General features: G+C 35.7%; 1 protein-coding gene across 1 annotated transcript in view; it reads right to left on the bottom strand.

Moving 5' to 3' along the window:
- Positions 1-12,799, bottom strand: part of LOC149776793 (uncharacterized) — a 59,616-nt gene that overhangs the window by 9,665 nt on the left and 37,152 nt on the right. Inside the window, exons 10-14 of the mRNA XM_089941483.1 lie at positions 10,307-10,430; positions 8,579-8,746; positions 5,788-5,937; positions 5,273-5,467; positions 683-2,560 (exon numbers count right to left, since the gene is read on the bottom strand). Of these exons, the coding sequence (XP_089797609.1) occupies positions 683-2,560; positions 5,273-5,467; positions 5,788-5,937; positions 8,579-8,746; positions 10,307-10,430 (2,515 nt within the window). The remainder of the gene's footprint in view (positions 1-682; positions 2,561-5,272; positions 5,468-5,787; positions 5,938-8,578; positions 8,747-10,306; positions 10,431-12,799) is intronic.

Below are 12,799 nucleotides of genomic sequence, written 5' to 3'. Positions count from 1 at the left end.
ATTTGCCGAAACATCAAAACAATCATTTATTTTCCCTGATTAACAAAATTATCATTTACAGTGCCCAGTAATGCTTTATACTTAGTTTGCTGATTGTAGCAGGTATCTCTACTATACATAGCCCAGTTAGTACTTTGTACAGTGTGCCAACTATAAGAGGTATCTGCACTATACACAGCCCAGCTACTATTTTGTACACTGTACTGATGGTTCAAAGTATCTATACCACACACAGCCCAGATACAACTCTGTACAGTGTACTGACAATAACCATATATCTATACCATTTACAGACTAGTCACTACTTCATATAGTTTACTGACTGTACAAGGTATCTATTGTATACCATACACAGTCAGTTACTACTCTGTACAGTGTACTGATTAGACCGAGCAACTATACTATTAACAGCAGTTACTACCTAGTACGGCATACTGACTATACCTGGTATATACCACACACAGCTCAGTTGCTACTTTGTACACAGTGCACTGACTGTGCCAAGAATCTATGCCATACACTGCCTAGTTATTACTTTTGTATCCTTTGTACTTACCTTTTGTGTGACAGGTGCGTGCATGTTGTGATTATTTTCCTCTCTGATACAATGCATAGTTATCTTTGTGTGGCAGGCAAGTGTTTGTTGTGACTGTTTTACATCACTGATATGCTTAGTACTTACCTTCTGTATGGCAGGTATATGGCTGAATACGATTTCAGGATCATCATCATCTGGCTGGATAGAGCATGAATACATCCCCTTTTTCACAAGACTTTTTTCACCCCTCCCCATCCTGGAGGTCATGGATCTAGTAGATATTCTGGAACTGGATGAGGACTCAGAAGTTGTCTTTGTTCTTGACTTTGATAAAGAAGCAGGTGTAGTTTTCTCTGAATGTCCCTCTAACGAAAAATTTTTCATGTTTATGCTTTCACTGTTCAAATCCTTATCTTGGATCCTATGCCTCAAGCTCCTTCTCCTCATATGACTTAATGTCTGCCCTTCCTTCATAGTCATGGGCAAACTTAAATGGTCAAAAGATAACGTGTTGACATCCGTGTCTTTAACAGAATTGGCATGTGTCTCATGTTCTTTAAGTTGGGTAAAACTATCTAACGAGCTTTCACCTTCATTTAGTAAGATAATGGATGATGGAGTAGCCAGCTTTTGATCTAAAATCCCTTTATCATCCTTGTCTTCTTCCTCTTTCTCCTCATCTTCTGTTCTATTGCCCCTCCTTAAACAGGTTGCTGAAGGAGACTGTTTTGTGGTAGAGGCTGCTGACAATGCTGACACTCTCCTTTTACCTGACCTAGCCATCGAGGCAGGTATCATATTTTCAAGAAGTTCCTCTGAGTTCTTTGATTGTGAAATGGATCTATTCCTTGGCTTAGCTGTACTCGTGTCTGCATCACATGATACACTGGTTTTTGACATAAGTGTCAAAGTCTTGCTTGGAGACATTTTATTTGATATAGCTCCTGATCCTTTGCTGTTGACAGTATCTTGTCTAACATTCTCATTTGGTTTCACCGCATTTTCTTCTAACTGTGACTCACTTTCAGATTCTGAAATAATGATTACACCGTCTGCGAATGACTTGTCATTTTTCTCTTTTTGTCTCGTGCCTAGCATCTCTTTACCATCTTTCTGATTTGTTCTTTTTGGGGTACATAATGGCTCTTTCCCATGTCTTGGACGCAATCTGCTTGAGGAACATAATGCCGATTTAAGGAAGACACTTAAATCAGGAACTAGAAGAATATTTTCCTTTCTGGCACGAAAAGAATCAGTATCAGCAGTTACCATGGTAATAGTGTTCTCACTGTACTTTTTAGCTTCAGGTTCTAATACTGACTCAGTATCATGATCAAGAATTTGTTGATCATTGCTTCCAGTCTTTTTCTTTTTTGGTGATGTTGGTTTCTTTCCAGCTTCATTATCCATGACTAGTTCTTGATCACTCTCATCAACTCTTTTCTTTTTTGGGGACTTTGACTTGACTGGTGAAGGAATATTGATGTGCTTCTTTTTAGCTTTTGGTGACTCAATATTTTCAGCTTCATTATTCATGTCTAGTTGTTGATCACCCTCTCCGACTCTCTTCTTTTTTGGGGACTTTGACTTGACTGGTGAAGGAACACTGATGCATTTCTTTTTTGCTTTTGGTGACTCAATATTTTCAGCTTCATTATTCATGTCTAGTTGTTGATCACCCTCTCCGACTCTCTTCTTTTTTGGGGACTTTGACTTGCCTGGTGAAGGAATATTGATGCATTTCTTTTTTGCTTTTGGTGACTCAATATTTTCAGCTTCATTATTCATGTCTAGTTGTTGATGACCCTCTCCAACTCTCTTCTTTTTTGGGGACTCTGACTTGACTGGTGAAGGAACACTGATGCATTTCTTTTTTGCTTTTGGTGACTCAATATTTTTAGCTTCATTTTTCATGTCTAGTTGTTGATCACCCTCTCCAACTCTCTTCTTTTTTGGAGACATTGGCTTAACTGGTGAAGGAATATTGGCATGTATTTTAGACTTGTGTCTGTCATCAAGTACCTAAGAAAAAGAATTCATATGTAAGATTGAAATTATACAAATTTCATAGTTCATTAAAAAGCATAGAAAAATGTCAACATTTTTTCCACTGTACTTGTAAATGAAAAGAACTTCAACTTTATACTTGTCCTGTTCAAAAGTACTTAGCGAATATGTAGTGTTAATATGCCATTAAACAACAAACAATCCTCCACTCTCATAAATACGCATTCTGATCCACCATTCTGCATATTACTTGCAAGGAAAAAGATTTTTTAAGTCCTGTGGTCGCAGTGGGAAAATAAAGCCGCATATAACTTTGTAACTCTTGCTTCCACTTCTGTTAACTTCTGTTGCTATGTCACAGAGCATCAAAATGAAAACAAATCAAGAAATGTAATGAGCATGGCATAAAAGTATGATAAGATGAGGATGAAAAGATGCTCCAAGGATTTTGACATGGGGCGGGGATTAGAATCAAAATGAGGGGGAGGAAATGGCCATAGTTCAATAATTACTTAACACTTTGCTATCTTTCATTCTGCTCCACCTTAAGACCCCTATTCAAATCAAAATCTTTAAATGATGTTGCCTCTGGTTGTATAAGCATTAATCTGTTCCTTATCTGTGTATCAACATTGTTCTGTTCTGAAAACCCCCTTTCGGTTTGCTGTCTGAAAGGGCATATACATAACTAGCTTTGCCAGAAGGGAAACATTTCTTTATGGTTGTTATGTACAATTTTCCACAGTTCACAGGTATTGACTTTTGGATATTCTGCTATAAAGTAAGATTTTTCACTAAGATATGCTCCGTCAAAGTTTAATTTTCTTGAATTAGCACTCTGCTGACTACTACACCAGATTTACTGTTTCAAAATGGTGTATTAACATTTTAAGTCCATTAATGCCATAGTATACTTGTCCAAACAGAGGTCTACATTTTCTATATCAATCTTGTGCCATGCAAACTATGTAAATTAATGAAAACTAAAATTTTAACCACTTACCAATGTTTTGTGTTACTCTTTTCCACCAACAAGTACATATACTCAACAGGAAACAATGTTTATTTTCACATTTATAATACAAAAATATATGTTTGTGTTTATAATGTATATTAGATTGCTTTTCTCACCATTATTTTACACAACAATGTCTCCACAATTTTATTGCAGATTTGGTAATTCTTTATGATACTGCATGAAGCACGTAAAAAGAAATATATCTCCCTTGCATTTTCTTCTAAAATAAATGTTGGCCCTGAAACTGCTGTAAAGTTGTCCAATTTTACTAGTCTCACGTGTTCCAACCAGATTTGATTGTCTCGTGTTTCATCCTCAGATTCAGATAAATCTGAAATGTCAGGTGTCGAAACAGGACTTATACTAATGTCCAATTCTTCATCTTGAATCTGATTAAAATCAATTATCATTTGTAATGTCATCACTTTCAAATCTTTCAAAACTTTCATTAGAATCATCATCAGAATACATGAATGTTGACATTTTGTTTTAATGTCACAATTGACCTCGTTTTCAATAGAGTTTTCTGCTTATATGTTGTAAAACTACTAATAGAATACGTTCATCATTTTATGTAAGGACTATTTTCATTCGCTAAATATTTTCAAAAGGAATGGGATGTTTGTAATTTCATCCAATACAAAGCTTTAATATGAAATGTGTATATGTGTATCTGGGGTTTCCCAACCGCTGGCCGGAAACATATATGAGCCAACCGGGACAGAGAGAGTATTATTAGCAGCTTGTATATGCATCTCTGGGGTTACAAGGCTAATTTTGTGGTTGCATATATGCGTCAGCAGAAGGTAAAGAGTTAATCTTGTCAGTATTTTAATTTGGCTCATTTGTCTGCCTTTTCTACATCAAATTTTGAAATACCTCTGAAATGAGGAGTGACAGGCATGCCTTCTGTTTTTGACCATCCAGTATGTACATCAGACTTGAAATGAAGACCATTTTCATGTTTAAAATCTCTCACTGGTATCTCCATAAATACCTTCCCAGCTCTAATAATCTGATATACTTCCTAACTTTAAAAATAAATTGCTTTTATCACCTGATCAGCTTGTAATATAAATTGCATTTGTAAAACTATGACAAATGTTTGTTATGAGGCCCAATCAAATTTAGTTTAACAACCATACATGTCAAGCCAAAAAACCCAAGATGCCAACAGTTGAAAAAAATATACAAAACATGACAAGCTCTACAATATTTCAAAAAGCTATTGTTGAGACAAGCACTTTAAGGGTGAACACCTGTTTCCTATGCAGACTACATTTTCATATGTGTAGTTGTAGTGTTTAATGCCATTTATCAGCACAAGATAGTCTATACATGGTGGCCAGTATAACTGGTAGAGGAAGAACCCTGGAAAACTCCAGGAAGAACTGCCAACCCATGAGAAGCCACTAGCAAGCTTTCTTGTGTACCCACTTTAGTCAAACCTGAGGCTCAAACCCACACAGACAGAGGTGAGACGGCAGTGATCCGGAATGGTGAGCACTTTAGACCACTAAGGGCCCCCATTTTTATGTGTGACTTGAAACTAATTTGTGGGAGTTGTCACACATCACCACTTTACAAGTTTGCTAATTTGTATAAATTCTGCATGAATCACGTGATTACATGCCCTGGGAGCATCTCTTTAATACTGGAGTAAAGTCGAGTAAACTTCGTGCTTACTTGGGTTAATAAATAAACTCTACCTTTTTACTTCCCTTTGTATCCAAGAAGAAAATATCAGTGCCTTCAGGTGGCTGGTCAGATCCTTCTTCCATATTTTCCTCAGCTTCGTTCTCCTTCTCTTCCCAGTTCTCATCCTCCTCCTCCATTATGATATGTACCTCATCATCTTCCTGACTTTCATCCCCTGATGGGACTTCTGCATCCCTTATCAAACCCTGCAATGGTACAGGCAAAGGCTCTAAGCACATGGGTCAAAAGAGCCAGATATGTAATTTTAAACAAATCAGACAGAAAGACCTATGATTAACTCTGTACGAGAGTCATTTTCTACAAGAATATTAAAGAACATAACAAGCAAATGTAACTTGAAAATGCATTATTCAAACGACACATGAATTTTCCTTTTCAAATTTATGATTAAAAGTTTTTGAAATAAAATCAATTCTTATACTAACCCTGTTCTGTTTGCCTGTTAATATTTGTGTTATTTTGGTATATTAGTTACAGGAAAATCCATGCAGTCCAGATAAAATACCTTTGCAAAGCCCTTTGTGTCAAGGAAAAAAAGATCTGCATCGGTTTTCGTTTCCAACTCGGTTTCCTGCCCTTCATCTTTGAGTTTGGATTTCCAGGCTTCTTCCTCCAGAACCCTTTCTGCTGAGAATAAGGTGTCCTCTGTTAGAGCCTGGAACGACACAAATTGGATACTAATTTCTTCCCATTAGTGTGTGTGTGTGTGTGTGTGTGTGATTGGTTTCAACTTTAAGACTATGAAGTATCAAAAACTATATGTTTGCAATGACACATATGCTCCCTGTGCAGACCAAAATGTTGAAGTAAAAAAAGTTTAGATAAGTTTTTAAAACGTAAGATGCTAAAATATCTTAAATTATACATATATCCCAAATATGCAGCATGTATACCAAATTTCATAGGCCAAATCACGACCCAAAGCTGCAAGCTGTGAGGGCATACAGGATAGAAAGCTTTGACCATATCAGGATACCCCACCCAGCTGCATTTGTGAGCATACAAATAAAAGAAAATACAAATGGTATCCACTATGAATAATAGGTCACTGCCTGCATTTAATGACTTGCTTCACATATAAAGATGTTCTGCAAGTAACAGTAATAAATGTCAAGATCATTTTTTTAAAACTAGCATAAACATCTGCTTGAAAAATCTGCTAGAAAACCCTAAACATCATTACCAGTCATGAGACAGCTCACCCTGATGAGTGGTAGATGTTAATGATGTGTGGGCATTTCCTACATAAAACACACAAACTTGTACCGAGTTATTGCAGAATGATGAGCATTTTTTAAATCAAAGTACTGAGAATACTAATGACTTCAAGGGTTGAAGTGATCCTAAATTACATAAGATCAGATGGAAGAACAATAACTCCAGAGCTATTGCTATCTGCTAACAAAAAGCTCTAAGTAATCAATTTTCAAGGCTATTTATATGCAATAAGAGGATGTACATTTAAGTTCTGAAACATTACTGAGTAATTTCTGATTTATTGTGGTGATTCCCATTTAAAAGTGTTTTATACTATCACATTATTTTCTATTGCAGTTAATCATTTACATAATTTTGAGTTGCCTCCCATGAAATATAAAACTTGAACTCAAAGGCCAGTGAATAATTTTGTTACTAAGTTTAATAAGACTAAAAAGTTTGTTACTATCATCAATATATTTGAACAAGGAATGGACTATAAACCACAGAAATGGAGACAATGAAATCCCACCAAGTCAAACAAAGCCGAAACCATGTCCAGGAGGTCATTACTCGGCCCAAAAGTATAAAATGCAGTTGATTTGTTTCCGTAAGACTGACCAGTTTTCAGCAAGGTGTAACAAAATATCAACGATTGCTATTGTAAAGCTGGAAAACGTAATTAAAAGCTTGACACATCGATGATAAACATTATGTTCAACTGAAAAGATCGTCAAGTACACATAGGCTTTATTTAACACTAGTACAGTTGCACAAACTCTAGTTCCAAACCCTATGCAGCTTAATGGCTTGTTAATATCTCTCAACTTGACATAATTCTTGGAAATTCTTTTCCATTTCACATGACGATGGTAACTTTATCTCACACCACAAGTCATACTCAAACTGGCATGTGATGCCCAATAAACGTGTCCTTTCCAGCTTTTATTCACAAGAATCTGAATACTCCTTGTTATTCTTCTGTGTTGATTATTAACACTTTTCTAGAAGCTTATCTTCCCTTTCGTCTTAAACATGCATCGTTTTCTGGATGCCATTTAAAAAAAATTTATAATCAACAGTTTGACAATGCAGACACTTCGCATGAAAAAAGTGTCTGGGGTACTGCTGTAAAGTTAGTATGGTTCCCTGGCTAATTTCACTAATTTTAAAATGAAAACCGGATCCAAATAGAAGAGATGAACCAATTATCTGGAGTTTTTGGCAACGATCATTTTTCCATAATTTTTGCTAGTATGCCGCAAGTCCGTATTTTAAGGGCAACTTTCTTAAGATTTACAGCAAAATTGCAAGAGTTGGTAGGTCTGTATTAGGGCTATACTAAACAGTGGTTTTAACCATTTAACCAAATATGAATGGAGACCCATAACTAATCGGCCGAAAAAAAACCCAACAGTGACTGAATGCTCAATTTTTTTGTACAATTTTCAGCAGGTCTAATGACATTTTAATTAATTATAAAGTAATTAACAATGAACATATGAAGGTTCAAAGTAAGGCATTACCAAAATATCAAAGTGCTACAGTTAGATGTCTTGATAATGCTTTATATGTTAACTAATGAATAACAAGATTTAAATTTTCAAATGCAGTCCAACATTTACTGCTGCATGAAGAATACACAAGCTTTAAAAAAAAATCAACCCAAAACGAGTCATTTGACAATGTCTGCCAATAGACAACATCTGTTGTCTGACAAGGTGTTGCCAGCAGCACTGAATAGATGTTCACTTGGGATGTTTGTTGGAGGCACTGCTAGATAATGTTGGGTGCAAGAACAGAGTAAACGTAACCAGCCTTTATGATACTGGATCACTGGATCAATAGCCCTCATTCAGAAATTGGTTCAGTTGGTTGTCAATACGAATTGAGGTACTCTTTTCTGATTATAATGAGTTTGCTGTTCATTAAGGTTGACCTAATTGTACTATTCGTATTCGGTTGCATGACTCATCGGCCAAACACGAACACCTCATTTAAAAACTATTCAGGGCTGAAGCGAATACAAAGTGAATATTCGGTACAACCCTACTGCACATAAAAGGACAAAAGCAAGAAGTGCGTTTCTCAAAGCTTACGTCCAATAGTTTAGAGACCATTTCCTCATCAGCTTCATCAATGAGGAAATTAGTAATTTGTTTCCCTTTGAATTTCTTGTCATTGACTGGCATCTCCTCCAGGACATCTGGACATCTCTCCTGTAACCAGTCCAGGAATCCATCACCTGCTCGTTTTCCTCTAGTTACCTGTGAAAAAAACTGGTTACATTTGATTTTACTAATAATTTTTTGTCAACTGCACATTTTAACAACTTATAACCATCTTCCTGATGAATCACAAGCAAGTGTGAGCAAGAAAAATGCAACCTGAAGCTTTGAGGTTAAGACAATTTAACATTATAGTTAGTCAGCTAGACTAAAAACAAACAAAGTAATGTATTAGGGGCTCTGGGTGGCAGAATGGTCTAAAGCTTTTGCCTTTACCGATCACTACAATTTCACCTCTGTCCACATGGGTTTGAGTCTAAGGTTTGGCCAATGTGGTGGTAGGAGATAAAGCTTGACTGCAGCTTCCTGTGAGTTGGTGTTTCTTACTGGGGTTTTCCCTGGCTCTTCTTCCACCAGTTATACTGGCTACCATGTACAGCCTATTGTGAAAAATGGAGTTAAAACCAAAATAACAACAACGTAATGCATTACATACAACATGAAGATCAATCTCAGGAAACTACAGAAAATCTTTAATTACTTTTCTTGAAATGGTGACAGCAATGAAAGATACTGATAAATAATCTCTCAGCTGAGGAAGCTAAAATGTCGATCTCAATTAAATCTGGAGCATCTACGTCTGATGATGAATGCAATGTGGCTTCTATCATGCCAAATCATGGCCATAAAAACTTCAGAGGTAGATGTTCCCATGGACCGACAACATTTGGAAATGGGCCTATACATTTTTCCTGAAAAAGAGATTTAATGGGTCCAAACGATCTTGATAGAAGCTGTAGAGTCTTTAGTGCCACCCCTATCCCTAAATGTGTGAACATATAAACTAGTACGTACTTAATTAAACTGGGCATTAGTTTTAAGATGAAAGAATTGAAAATATTCCTATCCCTATCATGGACCCACGGGTTGCATAATTAAGTATACGACTGTTGCATATTTATACATTTGTGGACTGTATCTCTACTTTCCAATGTATCAGCTGCTGTTTACAATACTTCATATCATCAAACCTTTGTTAATTAATAGTGGTAATTAGATAACTTGACTCAAAGTAGAAATTAATAAAATTATAATCCCATACATGTGAAAGTTTACAAGCAAAGCTATTATTGCTTATAAGATAGTCTCTTGGAAATCTTGAATTTGTTTCTATAGTTGCTGTATTATATAAAACAGATTTGGTGAAATTATCCAGTTTGGGTCTGTAACAAAGACTTTGCCCCAAAAATAAAAATCTAACAAGTTTTTTTTCTTCAAAATTGAAATAAAAATGTAATAATCATCATAATGGTCTGAAGATAGATCAGTTCGTCTATATAAAATTTAAATATGCTAGCAAAATTTAATTTGGCTATGTTAAGTGGTTTTTGCACAATTCTGCTAACAAATTTGTCACAATGGACATATGTAGTGACACATACAACCAATCAATACATTCCAAGTACCTGCTGAAAGTAACATACTAATATATGACCATTGTTTGTGGGAAATCCAGCACATCCCTTGCAGATTATTTCACACTGGTATTATAAGGTTTGGTTCACAATGGCATTGGCTTATTAGAGAAGAGGGCTTTACCATAACAATGTCTTCCATTTCTTGCTGAAACTTCTGTGACAGGAACTTGACAGCAAGGACATGTTTAAGGTATGTCTCGTGACTGCTGCCATTGTTTTGCCTGAGAGAAGATGCAAACACTGACCTTGAAAAGAAAAAAGGAGTAAATGTTAATTATTTCTGATGATAAGGGCACCAACTTTCACTTTTCTGAATGACAATAACAGTCTTGAAACCAATTTTTCTGAGCAAAATATATTTCCTAATAATACTTACCTCATCATAACACATTACGAGTACATCCACTACATTGCAAATCCAGATCTGCCCAAATTAATAGGACATTTGCCCAATCTTTTGGCTTTTTTTAGTACAAGTGCTAAAAGGTTATCAAAATCATACTAATCATCGTCTACTAATGGAGGGAATGTGAACATTCTTCCAGAGATGCAAGTGCAGGGAGGGCTTGGGAACATGTGTCTTTATTATGATTGGGTTATTGTTGTTGTTGTTGTTGTAGTGGTTAATGCTATTTTTCAGCACACGATAGACTATACATGGCGGCCAGTATTAATGGTGGAGGAAAAACCCGGAAAGAACCACCGACCCATGAGAAGCTACTGGCAAGCTTTCTCACATACTGACATTGGCTGAATCCAAAACTCGAACCCACGAAGGCAGAGGTGAGATGGCAGTGATTCATAATGGAGAGCGCTTTAGACCACTCGGCCACTCGGGGCCCCTATTATGATTAGGTACATGTTACTGAAGAAACATTGTTCTAAAAAATTTGGTTTCTTCTTTAAATATGTGATCTGATCATAATATGTTAAGAGAATAGGTAAGTGGTGATGGGAGTTGCATCCTCTTATTCTCTCTCTTCTACAGCAGCTTTGAGTTGTGTGAGCTATGGGTTTGGGTTAGTGAATGGTTTATGAATGGAATCAGATGAAGAAAATTATTTTCCATGCAAATCCAGCGAAAGAAGAGTGACCAGCATCAGTATGAAGCTGCAGAATGATTCAGAAAGACAGAATACTGTGCTGCTGTCACAGGTCTCACAATGTCAAAATGAGCTCTTTGAGATTAAATGTGCCATTAGGTGAAGTAAAATGGTTTCTTAAGTAAAAAGTTATAGGAGAATAAATATACTCTTCAATACCATTCCAATCAAATATTTGTAAACCTTGCTTGCTTGAACCTTTACCTCATTCCATTCAGTTCAGAATTGCATCAGTGCATTCAATCATAACAAGTCATGGTTCAAGCTGGACTCTAATATTTGGGTGAAATAACCTACCTTTAGCTGGAATAGGATTAATTTGGTGAAAACTAGAAGAAATGCAAATACAAAATTGTCACAAAAAACTACCATATTTGCATATTTTGATGTCATATGATCAAAATGCTGATGAAAAACTTTTAGACGTTTATATAAATAGTAATACTTTCTTGTTCTGCTTCATTACTGATGCTGTATAATATAAAACAGCAACTCTGAAAATAGGTTACAGCCACTCATTAACTACTTCCATACCAGAAAGGCCTTTTTTTACATGTCTGTATGACAAAATATTGGAAACAATGATAATTTTTATTAGTAATGGACCTGGATATGTCCACTGAGTCATGATTTGCAACACAAATTCAATTTTTGATTTGTTTTTCATGGATCATGTGTGAATTTTGGGTAAGAACTCCACAGAAAGCAATGTAATTTCTGGCATTTATAATCATTAGGAGCAAAATTGTCAAAAGAACATAAACTTCTTTTCCTATATTTCCACTTTCACATTTAAGGGAAAATTTACAAAACGATGACATCTGCTTTGATTTTTATTAATAAATTGTATTGAGACAAAAAGTGTGTGTGGGTAAGTCTTTGCATACATTGAATAAACTTGTTTAAGCCATCATTACTGAAGATTATTGGCAAGTTTGTAACAAGCAGAAACATTTCTTTGAGTCAGATTTAACTCCATATATAACATGCAGATCATCGATCATTTCTGAAGTCAGAAAAGTATATATGTGTGGTTCATTTTTTAAGGCAAAATGTCAAAATGCAGGCTTGATTTACAAAATGATGAGCCACAAGCAAACTGAGCAAATCAGTAAAACTAAATTTCAGAACTTCTGGATGGAGTTTGATTTTGTGAAGTACAACAGCAAGGGGAACATTTCATTTCTGCCCACAATCCAAACACCATATTAACATTAGTCATTTTGGTGTATACGACCACCAGTCAATGTAGCAACACCACCCAGCTTGTTTACTACTCCCTCGCAGGAATATAGATGCATAAAAATAATTTTCTATGCCGAGAAAAATCTACAAGATCTTCAGGGAAGTTTGAACATCAAGTCTCAAATGTTGAATCAAATGACATTTGTATTACCTTCAACCCCCCTCTCCTAAACTACTGAGAGTAGCAAGACTGCATCTAATTAAGAAAATATTTCACTGTCAAATTGATTTTTACGGTAGAAACTTTATATATATATATATATATA

This window comes from Sinohyriopsis cumingii, chromosome 18 (assembly GCF_028554795.1).
Source record: "Sinohyriopsis cumingii isolate HCF-2022 chromosome 18, ASM2855479v2, whole genome shotgun sequence".
Classification (NCBI taxonomy): Eukaryota; Metazoa; Mollusca; class Bivalvia; order Unionida; family Unionidae; genus Sinohyriopsis; species Sinohyriopsis cumingii.
This window is presented reverse-complemented; position numbering and strand designations above follow the sequence as displayed.